Source organism: Cucurbita pepo, chromosome 17, assembly GCF_057944985.1.
Source record: "Cucurbita pepo subsp. pepo isolate OVF chromosome 17, ASM5794498v1, whole genome shotgun sequence".
NCBI classification, from domain to species: domain Eukaryota; kingdom Viridiplantae; phylum Streptophyta; class Magnoliopsida; order Cucurbitales; family Cucurbitaceae; genus Cucurbita; species Cucurbita pepo.
The window spans coordinates 11,699,546-11,724,013 of NC_141814.1; the positions used below are offsets into that span (position 1 = coordinate 11,699,546).

Below are 24,468 nucleotides of genomic sequence, written 5' to 3' on the forward strand. Positions count from 1 at the left end.
TTAGTTTGATTTAAGCCTATTGAAATCTTGCTTCACTAATGTTAATAGATATGTAAAATATAGCAGAAAAGGGAAGAAACAGATACTCAATTTAAAGTAAATAGAATTCTATACTTGACCTTATTGATATATAGAGTTGTGTAAAAAGCCGTATGCACGGCTTAAAGGGAGATATTTCAATCTTTCAAGACCCACCTAACAAAAAGCCAAAATAAATTATTTCTCTTATAAAAAGAAAATTGATTCTTGAACTCTTTTAATACTCATGTCATGTCGAGGTACTACAGAAGAAAAAATTGCAAGATTCGATTAATTCTAGGTACTATATTCTAAAATGAGTTTCTTTCTAGTTTTTAATGTTTTGAATTTAGTCTAAAGTTTTGTTTTTTTTTTTAAGTTGTTTGACTTGCCTGTTTTTCATGTTTTATCGTAATGAAATGTCCTCTTATGAAATTCGGTCGTTATATGGTAAAGATCCATTTAGTAAGACAATAATGAAAATTTAAAAGGTGTAGAGATTAATTTTTATTTACCGAGTTATGTTCCATTTGAGAAGAGAAAAAGATACAAGTGGCTATCTGGCTATAGTAATAATAATAATTGATAAAACTTCCTCCATACTCAAAAGCCATGGAACCAAACACGCAATCTCTCATCTCCTCAACATTATTATTATTATTATTCTCATTCTTCAATTCAAATCCTCTCTCCAACTTTTTTTTTTTCTGATCTAATTTTGAATTTTCATGGTTAGAGAGAGAGAAAATGAAAAACAGGTTGTGGGGACTCTGACATGTGAGCTATTGCTGATTCAGAGATGGATCCAAAGTTTGCCATTTATTTATTCCAACCAGGTCTGATACATATTCATTTTCAAATCGCATACTCGTATTAGCTAACATGAATTTATTTTATTTAGTTCTATTTTTTTTTTTGTTGAATTCGAAAAGAAAAATTAGTCACTATGAACGTAGTTTAACTGGTAAAATATTATGTATTTTCTTGAACTTTAGAAGGTTTAGAAGTTCGACTCTTTGCATTGTTCTTTTGAAATTGTTTATTTTGATAATGATATATTTCTACGGAGATTTTACGTCATAAAATGTGCGTACAGGGAGAAATTGGGTTGGTGAAGTATTTATGAAGGGAAGAAGAGGCTTGTTTTGTGTCATTTAAAATTTCTTGCATTACAAACAAACACTACACCATAATGAATGAGGGTATGGCATAAACCCTAAACCCAAATATTTTGCTTTTCTTCTCACTTTTTTCTCCCTTTCTTTCTCTCTCTCAAGTTGTTATAAATACCCATTTCTTCTTCTTCTTGATCTTCCATGTTTCACCTTTTGAGAAAGATGAGAGAACACGATTTCGAGGTTTAATGGTGGGTGAGATTTCGAGGTTTAATGGTGGGTGAGGAAGTTCTCGTTGGAGAAGCAGGGCACGTGCAAGTTGTTTCATTTCTAAACTGTTTGCACGCGCTCCCCTTCTCCAACATGGTCTCCTCACCCTTTTTTTCTTCTTCTTATTACGCGCTCGAACCGTTCATTGTTTGAAAGGTTTTATACTGTCGCATTCAGGTAATTTAATGCTCGGTTTGATAATTACTATGTTTTTTAAAATTTTAAATTTATAAACATTACTTTCACACATAGCCTTTTTTTTTCTATATTTTCTTTCAAAATTCTTATCTCATATTAAAATCTAAAATAAAATAGTTCTTTAATTTTGGGTTTAAGTTTAATTAAATACCAAAAAAGATGACTTGTAAATTATTAGATATAATAATAATGTTTCATATTATTTGTCTCTCAATATTCAGCTCGTTTTCTCTCTCTAGTAGTTGATTCTTTTTACATGTCGATTTGAATATGCTCAATTACCACTCTAAAGATTGATAGTTTAATCTTTTATGACGGGTAATGCCAATACGAGAACATATATATTTTTTACTTTCATAAGTTTGAATAATAATTTAATTAAAGAAAAAAATTAATAATAAGAAAAACAATGATTTAAAACCAAAAGGAAAAAGAGAAAATTTTATGAACGCCGTCTGTGGGGATCGAACCCACGACCACGTGGTTAAAAGCCACGCGCTCTACCACTGAGCTAAGACGGCTTGTTGATGTGCATATTTACACAATTTTATTTATTTATAATTTTCACGTTGTTTTTTTTTTCGTTATTATTATAACACATTTTAAAATAATGAAGACGATTTGTTTAACCTATTAAACATTTTTTAAAAATTAATGTACAATAAAAATTGGAACTCATATCACTCTATAAAACATAAAATTCAATTTTATATTTAATATATCAAATAATTCATTTATCCAATAAATAAAAAAAACTTTCTAAAAATGAAATGAGACAATAATAAAGTTATTATTTTTATTTTTTAACCTTTAATATATTTTTGATTTAACATATACGGAGAATAAATCTTTTACAAAAAAAAAAAAAGATGGATAAATATTTTATTTGTTTAGTCATCGTTGACTTTACACCACGAACACAACGTTAAAGATGTCAAAATTTTATTTTAAAGGACTCATTTCGAATCAAGGGTGGTTTCATATTTTGAGTTGAAGTAAAGATATAAAATTTTGAACAATTTTAATTTTAGTAACATTAATAAATATTTCAGTATTTGAACCCAACTTGATCTGGATTTCTGCTCTATTTGTTTATACAATAATAAAATCAAAATTTATTTGTATGAATAATTTGATGTTTAAAAATTATTTATTTAGACCATTTTTTTTAATAAGATATTCAATTAAAATGAAGTATTCATAAAATATTTACAATCAAAATAAAGTATTTATTTAAATTATTTGTGTTATGAAAAGTAAAGAATAGATACATCCTGAAATTTAATATTTAATTTTAGTGTAAATTAAAATTTAAAGGTAATTAAATTAAAACATATTATTTATTTTTTAAATTAAAAAAAAAAAAAAAAAAAAACCCTAAACCCTTTTCCATCTTCTTCACTCTTTCGGGCTATACCTTCTTATTCTTCACGCCGGCTCCTCCTTCCTTTCAGCCGCTCAGTGTCGCTGCCGCCTCTCTCTGGTTCAGTGCTACCGCCGCCGTGTTCTTCTGTCTTGCCATTGCAGTCTTCCTTTAGCGGCTTCTCTGATTTTCTACTCTCTTGTTGTCACGGTATTCTCCGATTCCCCATCTTTGTGTTTCTTATAACTTGCAAAAACTCAAATCAGGACTTGTCTAATGGGAGAATGGAGGAATGTTTATTTATTTTGATAACAATAGCAGAATGGCAACCGAGAAAAATATATAACATCCCTCCGGCGAATTGGGACTTTTCGAATTGTTTTGTGCTACCGTCTGCCTTTTGTTTCTGGCATATGTCTGTCAATTGAGGCTTATATCGTCTGTATATCTATTTAATCTCTGGAGAGATTTCCTTTTTCTATTCTCCCAAATCTTCCAAAGCGCCACTTTACGTGAATTTTTTTAGCATCTTCTGACTTCTTGAGTTGAATTTTCAATTCTGTTCGTGCAGTGATGGGGGAAGTGAGGCAGAAGAAAATGCAAGAGAAGGGGAAGAGGAGCAACAATAGAAAAGACTCAGTATTTCAGAAGAAGAACAAGGGCAGTGATAAGAGGAGACATAACAGAGGAGGTCCTCGATTGGCACCCTCATTGCAGAGAGAAGTCAATCAAATGAAGGGCGATGATAATGAGGTTAGTGATTTTGATGAGGGAGATACTTTTGCCGGGGATGTTTATGAGTATGAAGAGGCTGTTCCTGAGGAGGAGTCCAGGAAGAACCGTCGTTACGATACAGTTGATAACTATGATTACAAGCTGCCCGATGATTTTAAGGTAAGAGTCATTATTTTGGTTGACTGTTTATTCTTTTTTAACTTTTGTTACGTTTCTTTGAAATTTGGTTCACGTTACACGTTGAATTAATGAATGTTATTTGATTTTCTCTTTGCCCTGAAGTTGAGAATTTATTCTGTAACTGTAAGGATCAAAACGATGCCGAGGAATTTAGATGTAGAAACATGTAAAAGATTAGTATAGTAAAATGAAGTTAACAAAATTACATCTTTGAGCCTTTTCTCAGATTAGAAATCTGTATCTTGAAAGAATGTTTCGTCTCGGTAAGTTAGAATGAATGGACCACTCCATAAACAGTGGCTCAATATTGTATCTAGGGGTCAATTTTGAATGCCACAAATTCCACTATTCAGTCTTTGGTGGGTGAATCCATTACATGCATTTTGTGTCCCATGGTTGGTTTGGTTCTTGATGCTTTGTCTTATTATAGGATGAGGATGTATTCTCCGATGACGAAGAGAACATTGATGAAAGGGATGGTAAAAGAAACTTGATTGAAGATTCAGATGATGCCGATCCTAAAAATGATGATGATGGTAGTCATGCTAGGATGTTACAAAGTATTACGGGAATGCCTCGTGAAGCATTTGAAGGTAATGTTGTTATATCATGCAGGATTATGTATGCAATTTGAATAAAAAAAATGAAAGAGTATGCAGGTTTGCTCTGGGATTTAAACTTCGGAACCATATCATCCTTAATCTGTCTATATCCCAACACCTCATTATTAGAGATTGATCCTCTAGGGTAGTTTTGTGATTGTTACTCTTCCTCTATGTTTATTTTGCCCCTGCCATTTCAAGTTAACTTAAAGTTGTTTCTCCGTATTATATCCCTAAAAGCTTTATCTTTGTTATCTTAACCTAATAGTTCAAGTTTTTTTGTTTTAGTGGTTATATTATTTGATATCATAATCAGAGATTTTAAATATTCTATTTCTTCATTTCCTCCTTAGTTAAAAATTAAAAATTTAAATGTTTAATCTTCTTTGTAGAAATTAATAAGTTTCCTGCATGAGGCAGATGTCTGTTTTAATATCTTTATTTATTTTTTTGACTTAGTAGCTTAAAATGTTTGGTCTAGTGCAGAAAAAAGATTCTATGGATCGTTTGAATTTCCCATCTTAATTTGACTTGTTGATGATTTATCTTCAGGAAAGAAGAAGAATAATGTTGTTATATCTGAGGCATATCAAGAGTCAGAATATAATCCCAGTCGTGATGTTTTGGATGGTAATGGACGCATTAGCATTGAAGACCTCCTTGATCCTCTTCAAGGAAAACCTGGCTATAGCATGCTTAAAAAGAGAACACATCAAACAGAGAAAAAATCGATGGCACTTCAAGCTCCACTTCCTAAAGCCGATCTGCAAAGAGTGGAGAGGAAAGTGGCTTATGAACAGTCGAAGAAAGAAGTCAGTAAGTGGGAGCCTATAGTCAAGAAGAATCGGGAAGCTCCTACCTTGTACTTAGGTGAAGAAGTAGATTTAGGGTATTCTACTGTAGGAGCAATAGCTTCTGAATTTGAACCTAGAACTGAAATCGAGAAGAAAATTGCTTCACTTGTCCATGATGGGCAGATCATGGAAGCTCACAGAAAAGATGGTTCTAAGCTTCTTGAATTAAACAAGGTATTTGGACCCATTGTGCTTGCTCAAGCGGTTAGCCGCGTATTGCTAGTGTTTAGTTCCTTACTAGTTGTTCCTCATATTCATATTCCGTAAATGTCTGTTCCTTATTGTGTTGGAGATCTTTGCTGTCTTTAATTTATTTTATTATTTTGTTAATTAATAAACCTTAATGGTAGTAAAATCCTGCCATTCTTGTGTCAATTGAACTCAGTGTTGGATAAAATGCAGATGAGATTCCATAGATCTAATCATGTATGTTCCTTATGGAGGCTGGGCTTTGCATTAAACTTGATGGTACAACTGGCATGATTGATATGCTTTTGGATTGTAGATTCTAAATAGTCTATGGTATACTCATCCACGAATATTTTCTGTCTTCTAAAATAGTTTTCACATGGTTTATATTGAACCTATAGTAAACTTACAAATTACGTACTGATTTTAATCTAATTTTCCGAGTCTGTATGTCTCAAGTGTCGAGGCTTAAAATTTGTGTATTGCCATGAGGTGGGCCTGTTTGGATTTAAGTCTCACAATTGTTTTTGAATATTGGATGGGTCATCTTGTCATGTTTAGGTTGACTGTTGATAGTTTCTTGTTAAATTTTTGGCAGGTATCGTTTGAGGATGAGAAGGATCGTCAGAATCGTATTGCTAAAATGCGCAGCCTTCTTTTTCGTCACGAGACGAAAGCAAAACACATTAAAAAAATTAAATCGAAAACTTACCATCGCCTGTTGAAGAAGGATAGAGTGAAAGGGGCGTCTGCCCATATTGAAATGGACCCTGATGCTGCTAAAGAATTAGCGATGAAGCAAGAGTTTAAACGGGCAGAGGTAATTATTTGTACAGTTATTTTTTATAATTTGTGATAGATATCTCAACTGGGTAGAGATTTTATTATGTTCCTCATGATGATCTTTCTATCCCCAACTCTCTCCTTAGTAATATCTGCCAAAGCTTCAATCTTTTCAATCTCTGTTTCCATGCAGGAGCGCATGACTTTGAAGCATAAAAATAGCTCACAGTGGGCAAAGCGCATTTTAAGTCGTGGTTTGGATGCTCAAGATGAAGGTACACGAGCGGCAATAGCTGAGCAACTCCACCAGCATGCTACTTTGACTCGTAAAATGAACACATTGAAAGATAGTAGCAGTGGTAGTAGCAGTGATGAAAGTAGTGATGAAGAATACTCAGATGATCAAACCGAGGATAATAACCACAGCAAGGCATCAAAATTGCTGGAGAGAGCAAAAGACAAGACTTTAAAAGCATTAGAAGATGGGGATGAAGCTCCCAACTCAGGATTGCTTGCTTTGCCTTTCATGGTATAAATGCTCGTTATAGTCTGTGGTGTTGTGTATGTAAAACATTTTGGCTGTTTCCTGACCTGCCTTGTTCTCGTAGGTACGGGGGATGAAGAAAAGGGAAGAGGCAGCTGCTGAAGAGGCAAAGCTTGCCATCCAGGAGTTCGAATCGCTCTCAAAGCAGCTTAATAATTCTGAGACGGAGAATATAAAGACAGAAACTACTAGTGGTAGAAGAACCTTTGGTGGAATGAAAAAATCTGCTCCAGAACCAAGGAAGAAGACAAAGCCAGAATATTATGGTGATACAGACGATGAAGATGACACTGAGACTCGAGAAGGCGTGGAGGATGCTGGGGATGATAAAAATACCAGTTTAATTGTTGATGAAAATATTGGTTCTGATATTCTCGGCGCAGACTCGAAAAGGCATCATAGTTCAGTTTTTAAAGTATGAATGTTTCTCTAAATTCTTTAGTGTTTCTCTAAATTCTTTAGTCTGTCTCTGGTGAATTTAAATTCTTCTTATTGCTGAATTAGCGTTCTTTTCCCTCTATCTTCTTGCCCAGAGCTTTGATGAAACTGTTAGAGATCCGGGTCCAAAGACAACGTATGAAGTTGCCATTTTTGCATCAGACACATGGAAAAAGGTTGAATGTTTTGTTCTTTTGTTTAATCATCTCCTCTTTGTAGAAACATTTTCTTTTGAGCAAAATGTTTATAAAACTAGTATGTGTTCTATATATGCAGGCAAAAAATCTTGAAAAAAAAGTGGATTCTACATCCACCGCCACTGCATCTAAACCAGCTTTACAAGGTCAAGTTCCAAAGGTATGACCGTTTTCATCTATCAATTTTGGTGGTGTTATGATTGTTTTTTTGTTTATTGATGCCATTATGTTACTCCTTGATCTGGTACAGGAGACCGTGCAAGATGTGGATGATCAAAGCGACTCGGACCACGAGCTCATGGTTGAAGGGGTTTTGTCCTCGGCTAATAATGAGGCTTATGAACTTCCATCTCAAGCAGAGTTGATTCACCAAGCTTTTGCTGGAGACAACGTAGAGGAAGAATTTGAGAGGCAAAAAGAGGAAATTCTTAATGAAGAAAATCCTGAACCTGAAAAGCCTGTTCTACTACCTGGATGGGGCCAATGGACTAATGTCCAGAAGAAAAAAGGCTTACCTTCTTGGATGCTGGAAGAACATGACCGTGCAAACAAGAAGAGGCAGGAAATTCTCAAGAACAGGAAGGATGCGAATCTCAAACATGTTATCATCTCTGAGAAATTGGATAAAAAGGTCAGTGGCTCCGCATTTGTAATAATTTCTACTAGCTTTACTTCCCATGAACCTTTTGATATTGTCTGTTCTTGTGCATCATTCTTTTTGCCATTTCAATTTGACAGGCTGAGAAACTCTATACAAAGACACTGCCTTTTCCTTATACGGCGAAGGAGGTATTTGAGCAGAGCATCCGTATGCCTATCGGCCCCGACTTCAACCCGACATCTACAATTGGAGCTCTTAATCGTCCCGAGGTCAGCAACTCATTTTGCATTAAAATTACAGATAGACCCTTCTTTATATTCCTATTAAGAGCTCCTCCTTGACATTCCTTTACACAGGTTGTGAAGAAGTCTGGAGTCATTATAAAACCGATCGAGTTTAAGGAAGTTGATACGCAACGAAAAGTCGAGGAGCACAAACAGAGTGGACAGAAACAAAAGAGAAAAAAAAGTAAAACCAACAACGGAAAATCAGTCAAAAAGATGAAAGCTGGGGCCTAATATCACAGTTGATGTCTACTACACCTTGAAGGACAGCCATGGTTTTTAGAGAGCATTCATGGCTTTCCTTATGGCGAGGCTCGCTGCAGGCAAAGGTAAGAAGATCTAGTTTGTAAAAGGTTTTGATAAATTTTGAAACGAGGCAATCTGATAATAGTTAGGCTTTTATTTAATGTTCTATTTGTATGATTTTTTGTTCAATACAATCATGCTCTGTATAATTATTATCTTCTTTTTTGATATGAAACGTAGATTGAAAATTATTTGTTGATATGAAATAAAAAAGTTATGTTGGGAGATGGAATAAAAGATTGCTAGTAATGTTGAAATAGGAGGGGTATTGGATGAGATGAGATTGATGTTATAATTTCGTATCGAACTCGAGCCTTTTTGGAATGGCCTTTTTCCGGTGCTTAATAGGGACCTTTAGAATAGGTTTTTTAGCACTTGAAAAGTCATCATAAACGGACCCTTCGAGTAAACTTTTGGTTGAAAGTACATGTCAATGTATGTTAAGTTATGCTTACTTTGAAGTACCTATCTTAAGCATTAAACTGGCATAAATTACTAATGCAATGTGATTTCTGCCCAGTGCTCTGAATGTCAAAGTGGACAATATCATACCATTGTGGAGAGTCGTGTTTGTCTAACATGGTATCAGAGTCATGCTCTAAACTTAGTCGTGCCAATAGATTGGTAAATCCTCAAATGTGGAACAAATGACTTCAAAAGAAAAGGAGTCGAGCCTCCTCGAGCGCAGTAAAAAATGACTAAGACTCCAAAGCAGTCTAGCCTCGATTAAGGGGAGGCGTACTTTGTTCGGGGGTGTTGGATGATGAAAGTCCCACATCAGCTAATTTAAGAAATGACCATAGATTTAAGAACAAAGAATACTATCTCTATTAACAGGAGTAAGAATGAGTTATAAATGGGTATAAATGGTAGGAAACTTACTTGAGATATAAATAAATTTGCATTTAATTTTCTATTTAATAAATTATTAAATTTAAATTTTCAACCTAATATTGAATTTTGTTTCTATATGAATTTTAAATGATTAAATTTGTATACGATGACTACGTGATTTTGACATTTTAACATTTTATTAATGTTAAATGAAAGGTTTATTAAACGTAAAATTACAATTTGACCTAATTACTAATTAAAAAAATTCAAGATTTTAAAATTGCATATTTAAAAATATATTAGATATAATGCTAAATTTCACCTTAATTGATATTTAAATATTTTTTTAGTCCATTTTATATAATAATTCATTTAAGCCTCCAAATATTATGTTTCTTAAAAATAAAATTAGATATCGAAACTAAATACATCATTAAATACTCTAATTTTGTTTCTATTATACAAAAAGAAAATTGACCCAAATTTATAAATAATAAATAAAAAAAACAACAAAAAGAAAATTATAATCTAAAATTCTAAAAAAACTATAAAAAAATAAAAAATTATAGTCTAAATATTGATGCGACAGCCAATCTTCACCAACGGTAGGCGCCGCCGTACAGTTTAGACCAAATATTTAGATAATAAAATAAAAAAATAAAAATATGTGCACTTTTCCGCTCTCTAATCCTCACTGACTCCACCAACCCACCCCCCCAAATCCTCTCATACGCAGCCCGCGGCGCAAATTTGTTGAGAGCGCCTCAAAATCTTATCTTCTTCCCCATCTTTGAAGCTTCAATCATGGATCCCAACTCCCAAATCCTCGAAAATTCTGAACCCATCTCATCGGAGGACCAGTCTCCGCCCGTTCCAGTTCACTCGCCGCCGTTCGCCGTCGCTTCTCTCACTTTATCTCTCTCAACCGTCATTCCCTCAAATTTTCTTGTCCAACCCAGATTTTCTGGTTTGTTTTCTCGGCAGCCAAACAAGGATAATGTCCCCACTCAAGCTGCTTCTCTTTCTCACTTACCCATTTCCTGTTCTTCGCTCTGTCCCCCTAAAATTTCCCTCAAATCCACCGTTTCTGCTAACCCTCTTCAAATCCCTCTCTCTTTAGGCCCCCGCCGTCCTTCAGAACCCTCCAATGGCGCCGGGATGCGTCGAGCTACCATCGTTTGGTTCCGTAACGATCTACGGATTCACGATAATGAATGCCTAAATTCAGCTAATAATGATTCCATCTCCGTTTTGCCTGTTTACTGTTTCGATCCGAGAGATTACGGTAAGTCTTCGTCTGGATTCGATAAAACTGGACCGTACCGAGCCACATTTGTGATTGAATCCGTCTCGGATTTGCGGAAGAATCTCCAAGCTAGGGGTTCTAATCTCGTTGTTCGAATTGGAAAACCTGAAACTGTTCTTGCTGAATTGGCTAAGGAAATTGGTGCTGATGGAATTTATGCTCATTACGAGGTTTCTCACGATGAAATGGAGACTGAGGAGCGGATTGAGAGTGCGATGAAGGAAGAGAATGTTGAGGTTAAGTACTTTTGGGGAAGCACTTTGTATCATATCGATGATTTGCCGTTCAAAATGGAAGATATGCCGTCGAGCCATGGGGCGTTTAGAGAGAGAGTTCAAGGGCTGAGTGTGAGGAAGACGATTGAAGCTTTGGATAAGATGAAGGGTTTGCCTTCTCGTGGTGATGTAGAGCCTGGGGATATCCCTTCTTTGTCTGAATTGGGTCTCAACCAACCTGTGGCTATGTCTAAGGTTTGTTCTTATCCTTCATTTCTACTTGAATTTCGTTTTGTTTTTGCTTCTTTGACTGAATTGGAGCGTTGTTCTGCTGTTGTTCTGCTGTTGTGTTCAATTGGGCTATCATGTTACTGGCAGGAGATGTTGATTTCAATAAAATGGTTTAAGCTTTCTATTAGTTCTTGGATATAACGTTGATACTCATTCTGTTGTTATCGTAGTAGCAAAGAGGACTAACAATGATAGTATGTGCGCAAGATTAAGTTGAAATCTGCTAGTTGAGCTCTCTTGAAAATCTAATGGTTTTGGCATGCCCTTTGTTGATTTGGACTATGATTGTTTGGGTTTTTCGTGCTGCAAATTCATGTTCTAGATTGTTGTTCTTGAAACCATTTAAGTTTTCATGAGTTGAACTGATTTCTAGAAGTTTAGCATCGTCTTTTGTGAGATCCCACGTCGGTTGGGGAGAGAATGAAGCATTCTTTATAAGGGTTTGGAAACTCCTCTCCCTAGTAGACGCTTTTTAAAAACTTTGAGGGGAAGCCCGAAAGGAAAGCCCAAAGAGGACAATATTTGCTAGTGGTGAGCTTGGGCTGTTACAAATGGTATTAGAGCTAAACACTGGACAATGTGCCAGTGAGGAGGCTGAGCCTCGAAGGAGGTGGACATGAGGCGGTGTGCCAACAAGGACGCTGGGTTCTGAAGGGGGTGGATTGGGCGTCCCACATTGATTGGAGAAGGGAATGAGTGCCAGCGAGGACACTGGGCCCGAAAGGGGTGGATTGTGAGATCCCACATCGGTTGGGGAGGAGAACGAAGCATTCTTTGTAAGGACGTGAAAACCCTCTCCCTAACAGATGCGTTTTAAAAACCTTGAGGGGAAGTCCGAAAGGGAAAGCACAAAAAGGACAATATTTGCTAGCGGTGGGCTTGGGTGGTTACAAATGGTATTAGAGCTAGACACTGGACGATGTGCCAGTGAGGAGGCTAAGCCTCGAAGGAGGTGGACATGGGGCGGTGTGCCAACAAGGACGCTAGGCTCTGAAGGGGGTGGATTGGGGCGTCCCACATTGATTGGAGAAGGGAATGAGTGCTAACGAGGACACTGGGCCCGAAAGGAGGTGGATTGTGAGATCTCACATCGGTTGGGGAGGAGAAAAACCTCTCCCTAGCAGTATGCGTTTTAAAAACCTTGAGGGAAAGCCTAAAGAGGACAATATTTGTTAGTGCTGGGTTTGTATCGTTACATCTTTGCTTGATTTGCTTGATTATGAGTTCATGATTGAGAATCAATCATTTGATGACAACAGACCTTGCTCTTAGACATTTCACTCTTCACATATCTCTTCATATATTCTCTACTTTTCTTGAAATGTATCAACATTGTTAACTTCATCATATAGGAAGGATGGCTAGCTCCCAATACTTCTCAAGTGGGAGGGGAGACCGAAGCGCTTCATAGGCTTCAAAAATACGCAGCTGAATGTCGAGCTCAACCACCGAAAGCGACGAACAACGGTGCTCAGAATAGCATATATGGTGCTACCTTTTCAAACAAAATTTCTCCGTGGCTAACCATGGGTTGCATTTCACCTCGATCGGTGTTTGATGAACTTAACAAAACCGTTTCCAGGTGCATATGAACGTCCACCGCCTTCATCGTTTTGTGGCAACATTGCTAAATCAAAGTAGTTCTCAAAAACAAACATTAATCACTGAGATAATTTTCTTATGTGTGGAACCTTTTCTGGTAACAGGAAGCATGATGGTGGCAATGGCACTGGAACAAACTGGCTGATGTTTGAGTTATTATGGAGGGACTTCTTCAGGTAATGCCAAGATCTATGTATCTCATTTTGCTCTGCCTTTTGTTCTGATACTCACTGGAAATTGTTTTCTCAACTCGAGTTAGGAGTCTAAGTGAGAGTTCGGGTCGGTTTAAGAAAAACTATCCATGTCAAAATCAGCTTTTTTAAAGACGGACCAGAAAAAACCCGACCAAATCGAACTGACTAACCATCTTTACAATTTCTATGGTTAAGAAAATCAAACCAACTGATAAGGATAGTTTAAACCGATCGAATTGACTCGATTTAGTCCGTTCTATCAGTTTTCTTAGTTTCAATTAGGAAACTATGTAACAGCTCAAGTCTACCGCTAGTAGATATTGTCTTTTTTGGGTTTTCCTTTTCGTGCTTCCCTTCAATGTTTGTAAAATGCGTCTGCTAAGGAGATGTTTCCACACCCTTATAAAGACTGTTTTGTTCTTCTTCCCAACCGATGTGGGATCTCGCAATCCACCCTCTTCAGTGCCATCGTCTTTGTTGGCACACCGCCTCTTGTCCACCCTCCTTCAGAGCTCAGCCTCCTCACTGGCACATCGACCGATGTCTGGCTCTAATATATCATTTATAACCATCCAAGCCCACCGCTAACAGATATTGTTTTTCTTGGACTTTCCCTTTCAGACTTCCTCTTGAGGTTTTTAAAACGTGTGTACTAGGGAGATGTTTCCACACCTTTATAAAGAATGTTTCGTTCTCCTCCCTAACCGACGTGGGATCTCACACCCTAACTAAAGTCGCTTTCTGATCTTTGTACAGTTCTGTACGGAAAGCATGGATTTTAAAACTGGTCAGTTATAATACTGAACTAAGTAATCACCGTAGGTTATTTATAGGTAAAGTCTAAAAGCATCCTTAATTTTTAGAACATTATATTTATGCATTCAGTTCTTGTTCTATTGCAGATTCATTACCAAAAAATACAACTCAACAAAGAAACAACCCAACCCATCTCCAGCCACCGCTTGCACGGGCGCCCTTGCTTAGGGAGAGTCGAAAAGCAGGCATATCCTCATGTTGCAGTCATTTAGTGATCGTTTGAACTACCCTATGTTGCCTTTGTAAACGTTGTTTTTGGTACCGACTACACGTCTACCTCGACCCTCATCTCATCTCGTCTGGCTGAGTAGACCTCGCCTAGCTCTACCAATAAAAGGAATGTCTTAAATTTTGCCCCCTACCTCAAAGAGTGAAAAAAAGAAAGAGCAAAAGAGGTCTTCATTTTCCTGCTACTTTGTTTTCTGTTCATGAACATAATTTCAGTTCTGCCTGTTACTTGGTATGAAAATGTAGATTGACTTCTGTTGTGGGATTCAACTTATTGACTTTCTGTGGTTGGGAGATGTGTTCATTTCAATTTATTTACACCATGGATATGTTGACCAAGTGGGAATGGGAATAAAGCTGAACAGATGTGAAAATTCTATGCTTAGTGGAGATTTGTAATCTTATATTTACTTGAAGGTTACATTACAATTCTAGGCTTATATTAGCGAAGGCCTAGACTAAGACGGTTTTCTTCTAGTCATGTTTCTCCCATAACCATAAAGGCCATAGATCCAAGGATGAGGGGTGCTGAAGGTCAGAATGTCGTCTCAAGTGAGGGGTGCTTGAGGTACCCGTTTCACGAGCATTACTGTTCATAAACGCTAGGTAAGGGTACTTATGCTCTACATAGAGTGATGCACCAACATATAAGGCACAGGCACTGTCCATAGGTGCAGGTAGGGGTTGAGCTTAGAAACAGATGCTCTATCCACTAAGCTACAGGCACCAACGGTCAGGGTCAGGAGATGCACCAACATACAAATGCATCCCATGAGCTACCAACATACAAAAGCGCCCCATCTTTATCCACTGAGCTACAGACACAAATAAATGAAATACTTCAAAAAGCCATTAAATGAAAAGAGAGGAGATAAAGAACACCCAACCCCATAGACATCTCTAATTACACACTAAATTTACTTATTTGGCGAACGAAAAACCCTGTTAGCTTCCACTCACACCTCATGTTAAAAGTTAGACATTGTTCCTTTGGACCCAAAACTAAGTATGATCAAAACAACCAACCAAAATAAGGGGGGTGAGCTTCGTGAACAAAATTTATAGATAAAACTTCAGCAGTAGTAAACAAGAGTTGCATAATCTCATGACTAAAAAGAATCCTTGCTGATCTCTATATGGAAAGCTTCAAGACAAGGTATGGAAATATAATTTCAACAAGCTTAATTCCTACTACTACAAACGATGCTTCCAAAATATATGCCTTGAACCTCAATCCTCTTCCTCGCCCTCATTCTCAGCAGTGTTGAAGTATCTTAATTCATAGACGTTGCAGTCCTTGTTTGAAGCGATAACCCGAAGCCAATCTCTAACATTGTGTTTCTTCAAATACTTCTTAGTCAAGTATTTAAGATACCTGGGATTCAAAAGAGAGAACAATTAGCAAAGTTTATTGGGAGTTTAAAGGTCTAGTTTGTAGTTTCCAACAAAAACAATCATATTGCAAATAATGGATTATATATATAGTACATTCTAAGTAAGTTATCCATAAAAAGGAGAACGGATATTTGAAGTAGCATCTCTTTAATGAGTCCCCCTTCTGGCACTAGATCAGAGATTTAGAGCTGTATTCCAACGAAAAGACCTGGTGTTAATCCATCCAACAACTCGGAAGAACTACACCTAAAGCCTGCAGATTTAAGAACTGGCCTAGAAATCAAAATGCACTCTAAACTCCACTATTGCTCATCAACTCCACAATCCAATAAAATAGGCAACAAGAACACAAAATATCACAGAAAACAGAGATTAACTCGCACATCGCATCCATTCCTAGTAATACCGCGGCGGCGAGCAGATAAATGCAACGCTTACTCCCGAACAAACGGACAAATACATAAACATGACTCATCCAGAACCGTGTTCATTATCACAAATCCAGAACCAAATCCAGAACGAACTATGATAAATAACTACAAAACATTGAATACCTCTTGGAGAAGTTGCTATCGGAGTTAACGGTGATCTTGTTCTTGTCGCGAGTGACGGTAACCGAGTCACCAAATGCCCCAGCTTTGCCACCAACCTTGATCCTCTCGAGAAGAAACTTCTCCAAGGAGGCGATGTCCATGATCTTGTCCTCAACTGGCTTCGCACAGTCGATGACAAAGGTCGAGCCCTTCTTCTTGCCCTTGGGGCCACCGGATGCTGCTGCTCCACGGCTCATTTCTGCTCCTTCTCTGCAACTCGCTGCCCAAATTTCCTGTAAAATGTTACACAACAATCGGCGCTGATTTTAGGGTTTTGAGTTGCTGTTTTAAGGCTCGGACGAGTAAGGTCTTTTTTAGACAAAAATAACCTCTTTTAATTCAAAATTTACAAAAATAGCCTAATTAATTATGAATTGTAAAAATAACCTCTTTTATTTAATGATTTTTACCCCTATATTTAATGAATTTTGTATAATCATAAATTTAAATATGTTAATATCAAAATTATTTTTAAAAAAATCTCGTGGTAAATTTATTTAGTGGGAAAAAGAAATGAAAGAAATTGAATTCACACGCTTAAAGACGTTCTTGCAGGATCGATCATGAAATTGAGCTTCTTCCGGTAGTCGTACCCCTCGTGAAAAATGAATATCGAATAACTCCATCAGAGTTGACTGAGCTAATGAAACAAGTATCTGAATTATAGGCCACAGGGTTTATCGGGTTTATCTGTTCTTGCAAAAACTCTTTTACAGAGCCCTAATACTATACTTCAACAACGTGATAGTACGGAACAAATATCGTATCAATTTTTATAATCTATGAAATAAAAATATAAAAATAACATTTTTAAATTTTAGTTTCAATAATAAAATATTATTAAAAAATTGATTAAAAAAAATAAAAATAAAAAACCTAAACTCCACATACAACTCGCGAAGGAAATTGAGAAATGAAAGATGGAAGACGAACTGAACGGCGTCGTTCCATGTTCATCCCTCGCCGTCGAATCCACCATTCGCGTCGGAACGGTAAACTCTACAAACAACTTCTCAAACTACGATTCGTTTTCTATTCTTTCTCCTCTGAAATTCTGAATCCCTGTTCGCTGTTCATCCTTCAGGCCGGCGCTTTGTGGGGTTTGTGTATGGGACCGTACAATTCTCGTAAAAATGGTAATCTTAAGCTCAAATTTCGTAAAACTTATCCTATCTTTGATTCTTTTAATGTTTAATTCGCGTTGCGTTTCGTACAGGCCTGAGTGGCGTCGACCATGCTGCTTTCGTGGTATCTATCGAATAATACTTACTATTTTGCTTTGATTTCTTTCTTTTTGATTGAGGCGTTTTTCCGATCTGAATCGTGTGTTTATTTTCTATTTTGCAGGCAAAGTCTGTTGGAAAATACGGATTTCAATGTGGTAATGGTTAATTTTTGAACCTTCTGGCATCTATAGATTGTTGAGCTGTGTTTGTGGCTGATTTTTTTGTTTAGTTTTGTTCTGAGCTGAAATGTAGCTAAAGATTCTGGGTTTTAGGACTTGTTGCTGGAGTTTTTACTCTGACTCACTGTGGGATCCAAAGATATAGAAGGAAGAATGATTGGGTTAGTCAAATTCATGAAATGATTCAATTTCACCCTTCTCCTTTGTTTGAATATGATCCGTTATAGAGGTTGCTTAGTTGAATCCCTAGCATGTTGACCTCCCTTTATTCACTGTGCATTGGATGAGTAATTCAGTAACCGACCGCTCTTTTTGAGCGAATACTACCTCGAGAAAATACGTGATTTCTGGTGTATGTGTCGTGTATCTTAGGATAGGACTTACATGTTACCAATTAATATATATTCTAAGGTATGAGCCTCATTTTTCTAATTACTTTTGAAATATTCCCTTCAATTTAAACTAGATTGTTGAATGGAGATTGTCTGGCTTGAGCAGGGATAGTTCAAGAACTTTTGTTGGGGCAAAAAGGTGAGTGGAATTATAAAGGCATTCAGAAGTGTTCATGACACTTATTCTTTCAAGGGTTTGGATGGATGGTCTCATTTTGAAAAATGTTTTTAACTATATAAACTAACTCTTTTGAACCATAGAGGAACAATCGTGTTGGATAGAAAGTTGATGCAAAAATCCCGCAATCGTGTGTGATCTGCGTTCATAGAATTCTGTTGCAAGTGTTGGCAGGAGAAAGAACTGAGCTTCTTACTTGGGATTGTTAGTGTTATCGATTGGTATATGAAACCTCATAATTGTATCTGGAGTTTGACAACCATTTGTGTTATGAGATCCCACATCGGTTGGGGAGGAGAACGAAACATTCTTTATAAGGGTGTGGAAACCTCTCCCTAGCAGACACGTTTTAAAAGCCTTGAGGGGAAGCCCAAAAAGAAATACTCAAATATGACAATATTTGCTAGTAGTGGGCTTGGGCCGTTACACGTGTAGACTTGTAGTTGCTTGAGAATGAACTGCTGCTTTATATATTGAGACTCGCCATATCATACTGGAAGGTTTCCCATATCTTTAGCTATCGGGAGGGTTTGTCTCTTGCCAAATTTTATGTCTTGTTGTGGATATTTGTGTCTATAGACATGAAATTATTTGTTGGGCCATAATCTTTTGGATTGAATTCTTTGTCGTAGGTTAGTTTCTGGTCGGTCGACCTTCGTGTAGGCCCGTCTTTTATTGGTCGATGTTTTTGTTTGGCCCTCTTATATATTTCATTTCCTCTCAACAAAAGCTTGGTTTCTTGATAAAAAATGGAAATGGTTCTTAGCTGTTGCATATCTAATAACCTAGGCCTCTTGCTTAGCTTACAACCATTGGGATATGCAATGGTTCTCGGAAATGTATTGAATTCTTACTTTTATCTTGAATTCATTCATATTTCCTCGTAGTCTCTGCTTGAATGATCATGAAGCCAGAAATACCAACTATTCATGGACTATGTTTACAGCAACTTTAGGAAATAATCTTTACCTCTCTTTTTTTCGTGTGACAGTTGAACGGTTTAATTGCGGGCGCCGTTGCAGGAGCAGCAATTGCTACAAGGACTAGAAGTTGGTCACAGGTTGGTGGGATGGCTGCCCTTGTTTCTGCCTTCAGTGCTGCAGCTGAATATTCAAGATCACTTTAGTATACCTCTTGTTGGCGTGAGGTATGTAGCATTCAATCCATTTTCACTACAACTGATGTGCTGCATTATATAATATTTGTAATGGTCCAAGCTCGGGCTTTCCCTTTCGAGCTTCCTCTTAAGGTTTTTAAAAGCGTCTGCTGGGGAGAGGTTTCCACACCCTTATAAAGAATGTTTCGTTCTATGTGGGATCTCATAATCCACCCCCTTCAGGGCCCAGCATCCTTACTGACACTTGTTCCCTTCTCTCATCAATGTGGGACAATATCCACCTTCCTTGGGGGCCAGCGTCCTTACTGGCACACCGCCTCATGTCCACCCTCCTTCGGGGCTCAGCCTCCTTGCTAGCACATCGCCCGGTGTCTGGCTCTGATACCATTTGTAACAACCCAAGGCCGCCGCTAGTAGATATTGTCCCCTTTGGGCTTTCCCTATCGGGCTTCCCCTCAAGGTTTTTAAAACGCGTCTACTAGGGAGAGGTTTCCACAACCCTATAAAGAATGTTTCGTTCTCCTCCCCAACCGATGCAGTATCTCATAATATTCGTTTCATCCAAAGATGATGAAATTTTTTAAAAGTACATATCTTCCATGTCCAGGATGAATTCAGCAACTGTTCTTTCGTTATTTCAGCCAAAGTCGTTTGCTGTGTCCACAAATATTGATCTGCTGAAGGAGGAGGAACATCAACCTCATTATGTTGATTCAATCTTGACAATTGCGGCTAACTTCCGGTAAGATAAGCCAGAAATGATGAAATATTAGTTCCTGAATTCCTGAAATCCTGAAATCCTGATGTATAATATACATACAATAAACGTTTCAGCCTTCACGTGGCCTGCATTTTTAGTGACAACTATATCAGAAGATGAACATTATATATAAAAAGTAGCTGATAGTCGCTTTCTTTGTTTAGTTTGTTGCTACTGAAACGCGTCTTTGGATCTTAAATTTATGGGAATCGGTTCTAGACATTTCAAGAAGCTTTGAGTTTTAGCTCTGGATTACGATCGAGTTTTTATTGATTTCGTGAAAAGTTACCAGGAGCATCAAGAATCTGAATGGTTTTTTTTTTTTTTTTTTTTTTTTGTTAAGTTACAAGTTTGGTCCGAGTTCTAGAAATTTCAAGAAGCTTTGAGTTTTAACTCTGGATTGTGATCGAGTTTTCATTGGTTCCGTGAAAAGTTACCTGGAGCATCAAGAATTTGAATTGTTTTTTTTTTTTTTTTTTTTTTTTGTTAAATAAAAATTATTCAATAATAGGTTATTAAAATTTTCAATTTTGAATTCATTAAGGCTTCGAATTTTCAATCTTATATATAATAGAACTTTTAAAGTATTCTTTTAAATACAAAGTTCAAATTTTATTTTTAATAAATTAGTTAATTTCGAGTATTAAATTTTTTATTTTAACCAACTTTTTTAATTTTTAAATAATAGTTATGTTTCCAATTTGTCCACTTCAATTATTTTCTTTTTATAGTTTAATAGTCGGTGAGGTGAGAGATTCAAACATCTGACTTTTTTTTTTTTTTTAAGATTTGGACTATCAAATGGCTTAGAAAACACAAAATAAATTTGAAAATATATGTTTTAAATTATTATATAAATATACATTAATTACTTTAAATCAACTGCAGAAAAAAGAAGAATGCAGGGGTTCGATACTTGGCGAGGGAAAGGAGAAAAAAGAAAAGCAGTGGTTTGAGGGGGTTTTATGTTTGTCCCACATCGGTAAGTTCCAGAATATGGAAGGACGCGGTGGCTATAAAAGGGCCGGTGGAATTCGTTTCTAAGCATACCTTTCTCGGCCTTTTGGCTAAGATCAAGTGTAGTATCTGTTCTTATCAGTTTAATATCTGATACGTGGGCCATCGGCCCACATGATATTAAATTAATTTTTCTAGGGTGAGGGTCCATTATCAGTAGCTTGCTACTGGGGCTCTCGAGTGTCGCCCATGCGTTGCACTACTGCTTGGGCCTGGCACAACCCTCCATTATGAGTCAAAAATTTCAGCACTTGTGAATTTTTAATTCTTTTAATTTGCATTTTGTGAGTTTCATTAATATGTTTATATTATATGCACTTATTTAGTACATTTAAAATACCGAGTATCCTTTCTAACGAAGAAGTCGAGTGCAGGAAACCTGGTTGGATGATGAAAGTGGATGAAAGTCCCACTTTAGATGGGTTTATCATGAGTTTATCAAGAAAATACCCTCATTAGCTAGAAATTAGCCTCATTAGCTAGAAATACCCTTAGAAATACCCTCATCTGATGGGTTTATCATGAGTTTGATTATGGGTTTATCATGAGTTTGATTAGCTAGAAATACCCTCATCCGATGGGTTTTAGATGGGTTTATCATGAGTTTGATTAGCTAGAAATACCATCATGAGCTAGAATAGCTAGAGCTAGAATAGCTAGAAATACCCTCATCCGATGGGTTTTAGATGGGTTTATCATGAGTTTGATTAGCTAGAAATACCCTCGTCCCATGAGTTTTAGATGGGTTTATCATGAGTTTATCAAGAAATACCCTCATCTGATATAATCAAGAAATACGCCCTCCACCGAGATTTTGTAATACCCTCATCCCTCCACCGAGGTTTTGTAATACCCTCATCCCTCCACCGAGGTTTTGTAATACCCTCATCTGATATAATCAAGAAATACCCTCCACCGAGGTTTTGTTAGGCTAGGCCTTTTTAGGATAGCCTTTTTAGGAAGTCTAAAGCAAAGTCATTTGTTAGCCTAGGCCTTTTTAGAAGGCTAAAGCAAAGTCGAGCTTATGCTTAAAGTAGACAAATATCGTATCATTGGGGAGAGTCGTGCTCGTTTTTTCACCCTCCTTGAGCTATTCAACAAGATTTTAATTCCCTTTTCGGGTTCTTCGGACTTTTTGTTCCCCGGTTTTTTCATCCTCTTAGTTTTCCTTTTCAAGCTTTCTTCTCTTGACCTTTTTCTCATTTTCTCAAATTTTAAAGCACAGCAAGTAGAGGTTTGCACCAGATCAATCAAAATCTAACTAACTGGTACATTTGTCTTTTGTTCAAAATCTAACTGGTACATTTGTCTTTTGTTCCCCTCTTTCGGTACATCCGTCTTTTTGCTCCCCTCTTTAAGCATGTGCTTTAACCTTAATCGCCTAATTTAGAGTATTCATACAAGAATATAAAAACTACTAGGTATTCAAAGAATTGCTCTTTCCTCTAGCGGAATCATACTTTTCACATGACAGCATCTCATACTAAGAGAAGAGGTCTTAACCTACCTGAAAGAACAACGTCGAAAAGGTTAAACCTGGTCGGCCTACAATCAAAACTTTATATGATATATTTCCCTCTTCCGTGGTAAGATCTCATATGCTATTTCTATTTATGAGTAACTAAATTTTTTTTTTTATTGATATTTGACCAAATTTCTCAAACCATTCTATTGTTAAAAGGAGTGCAACTTATTGGATCAGCTCAATATTAATTTGGTAATTTTTTATAAATATATTTTAACTATTTTCTTAAAAAATTGGTTGACTTTTCATTTTCCCACTATAAAAGTTTATTTAATATTTTATTTTTGAAATTTTTAACTCTTTTATGTTAAAAAAACTATTGTATCATAATTATAGAAAATACATTGAAAAATATTAAAATTTTACTATATAATATAGAAGATATGTATGAATTAATTAATCGCTCACTCATCTAAGCTCACTAATCTAAGTTTATTAATCTAAGTTCATCGAGTAAATCAAATAAAATTAGAGACAAAATTTATAATTTGAGCTTAAAATTAAAAAATAAAAACACAAAGTGGAATACAATTTAAAAGTTGAAAAATACCAAATTCTGAAGTGGCAAAAGATATATATACTATATATGATCTCCATTTCCATGGCGTTGTTCATAGATTGGGGGCAGTTTCAAAACCTGAGGCAGCCAATTTGTTAACCAAAGCGAGCGCATTACTGGTAATATAAGTAGCCTTCACCACACGATTCCGTATCAAATTCACTAATCTTCCCCTTTCCCCTTCGAATCCATCCACGCAAGTGTCTTCATCTGTCAGAGCAGCGCTAACCCACGTCGTCAGATCCCCCATTTGTGCGTCGAACTTGCTCCTACTCAGTCTTCTAAGAACCCCAAGTGACCTGTGAAGCTCATCAATGGCGTCTTCAAAGACCTCCACACAGTCCGAAACTGCAGCCCTGTTTCTTCCCTTCATACGTCTGTTGTTCTTCAGCCTCACCAAGAATCTCGCCACGGCTTTGGCCTCAGTTATCGTCACCGACACGCTCGCCCTTGCCCACTTTGTAGGGCTTCGCTTGGCGGTGCTTGAAAATGGCGACAGCGAACGGATGCAGAGATCTGGGTGTAGTGTTACGCTGCACGCTTCTTGGACGTAGCTCGTTTGGGCTGAGTGTGTCAGCCATGGAAGAATTGAAATGAAGGCTAAAAGGGTGACGATTGAGGTTCTTGAAGTGGGTGCACGCAACATGTTCGACGAAATGTCTGAGAGAAGTGGAGGGCTGGAAAGAGCAAAAAAGGTACGTGGAAATGGCAGATTTAATTCATATGAACTCAGAATACTGTTTTGATTTGTGAATTTGATTTGTGAATTTGATTGAAGTTAATGTGGAGATTAATGAGTTTATATAGTGAGAAAAAGGGTATTGAGGGTGGCTTGGAAAGTTCATTTGAAACAGCTTTTTGTGGGTGTTTGCTATGCATTAGGCGTGGGGATGGTGAATGCATTGAAGAGGTTGTGGTGAGCTGAAATAAGTTAGGAAGGTGAAAAACATGTGAATGGTAGTTGAGTTCTCGTGAACTTATGAACAAAGGAAATCTAGGAAAATTTGGTATCTCTTTTGCCATAATTTACAATCCATCTTTGACTTGTTCATCATGAGATCTCTGTAACACAGTAGTATTGATTTCTACTTGGCTATGGAAGAAAAAAATCCCCATCATATTATGTATGTTTCTTACCTTCATTAGCTATAGGGAGGTGGTAGCAGTATAACATGTCTCATTGATGGAAACTCTAGAGCTTAACCATGGAATACATTTGGTTCTAGCTCTCCAATGTGAGGTCCCATGTTAGTTGGAGAGGGGAACGAAACGTTTTTTGTACTAGTGTGGAAACCTCTCCTTAAAAGACGTGTTTTAAAACCGTGAGGTTGACGGTGACACGTAACGGGCTAAAATGGACAATA

General features: G+C 36.8%; 5 protein-coding genes and 2 non-coding genes across 9 annotated transcripts; 4 read left to right on the forward strand and 3 right to left on the reverse strand.

The window, feature by feature from the left end:
• Positions 1-2,050: 2,050 nt before the first annotated feature.
• On the reverse strand, positions 2,051-2,122 carry TRNAK-UUU (transfer RNA lysine (anticodon UUU)). Its single transcript has one exon. It is a non-coding gene; the product is annotated as a tRNA-Lys (tRNA).
• Positions 2,123-2,998: 876 nt separating this feature from the next.
• Positions 2,999-8,868, forward strand: LOC111778659 (U3 ribonucleoprotein (Utp) family protein). The gene is made up of 12 exons (XM_023658610.2): positions 2,999-3,174; positions 3,536-3,858; positions 4,310-4,472; positions 5,034-5,509; positions 6,123-6,344; positions 6,501-6,836; positions 6,916-7,266; positions 7,385-7,465; positions 7,566-7,646; positions 7,737-8,117; positions 8,225-8,356; positions 8,444-8,868. Exons 2-12 carry the CDS (start codon positions 3,538-3,540, stop codon positions 8,603-8,605), a joined length of 2,706 nt encoding a protein of 901 aa, XP_023514378.1. The 5' UTR covers positions 2,999-3,174; positions 3,536-3,537; the 3' UTR covers positions 8,606-8,868.
• Positions 8,869-10,187: 1,319 nt separating this feature from the next.
• On the forward strand, positions 10,188-14,433 carry PHR2 (photolyase/blue-light receptor 2). Its single transcript, XM_023658369.2, has 4 exons — positions 10,188-11,287; positions 12,676-12,905; positions 13,030-13,101; positions 14,022-14,433. The coding sequence occupies exons 1-4, from the start codon at positions 10,316-10,318 to the stop codon at positions 14,101-14,103; spliced, it is 1,356 nt and encodes a 451-aa protein (XP_023514137.1). The 5' UTR covers positions 10,188-10,315; the 3' UTR covers positions 14,104-14,433.
• Positions 14,434-15,208: 775 nt separating this feature from the next.
• On the reverse strand, positions 15,209-16,430 carry LOC111778498 (large ribosomal subunit protein eL22z-like). The gene is made up of 2 exons (XM_023658371.2): positions 16,113-16,430; positions 15,209-15,538 (listed from the first exon to the last, which is right to left on the reverse strand). Exons 1-2 carry the CDS (start codon positions 16,346-16,348, stop codon positions 15,394-15,396), a joined length of 381 nt encoding a protein of 126 aa, XP_023514139.1. The 5' UTR covers positions 16,349-16,430; the 3' UTR covers positions 15,209-15,393.
• A 587-nt stretch (positions 16,431-17,017) lies between these two features.
• On the forward strand, positions 17,018-20,166 carry ATOEP16-4 (Mitochondrial import inner membrane translocase subunit Tim17/Tim22/Tim23 family protein). Of its 3 annotated transcripts, none has more exons than XM_023657979.2 (7): positions 17,018-17,143; positions 17,236-17,287; positions 17,368-17,399; positions 17,499-17,532; positions 17,650-17,717; positions 19,118-19,273; positions 19,851-20,166. In XM_023657979.2, exons 1-6 carry the CDS (start codon positions 17,072-17,074, stop codon positions 19,250-19,252), a joined length of 393 nt encoding a protein of 130 aa, XP_023513747.1. In that variant the 5' UTR covers positions 17,018-17,071; the 3' UTR covers positions 19,253-19,273; positions 19,851-20,166. The 3 variants fall into 3 exon arrangements, with proteins under 3 accessions (XP_023513747.1, XP_023513746.1, XP_086975097.1); XM_023657978.2 differs by having other exon boundaries at positions 19,885-20,166; XM_087118971.1 differs by lacking the exons at positions 19,118-19,273; positions 19,851-20,166 and adding an exon at positions 18,023-19,109.
• An 883-nt stretch (positions 20,167-21,049) lies between these two features.
• LOC111779418 (U2 spliceosomal RNA) lies at positions 21,050-21,246 on the forward strand. Its single transcript, XR_002812687.1, has one exon. It is a non-coding gene; the product is annotated as a U2 spliceosomal RNA (small nuclear RNA).
• A 1,767-nt stretch (positions 21,247-23,013) lies between these two features.
• Positions 23,014-23,845, reverse strand: LOC111778968 (Plant invertase/pectin methylesterase inhibitor superfamily protein). The gene has a single exon (XM_023658983.2). The coding sequence runs from the start codon at positions 23,748-23,750 to the stop codon at positions 23,157-23,159; it is 594 nt and encodes a 197-aa protein (XP_023514751.1). The 5' UTR covers positions 23,751-23,845; the 3' UTR covers positions 23,014-23,156.
• Positions 23,846-24,468: the final 623 nt, after the last annotated feature.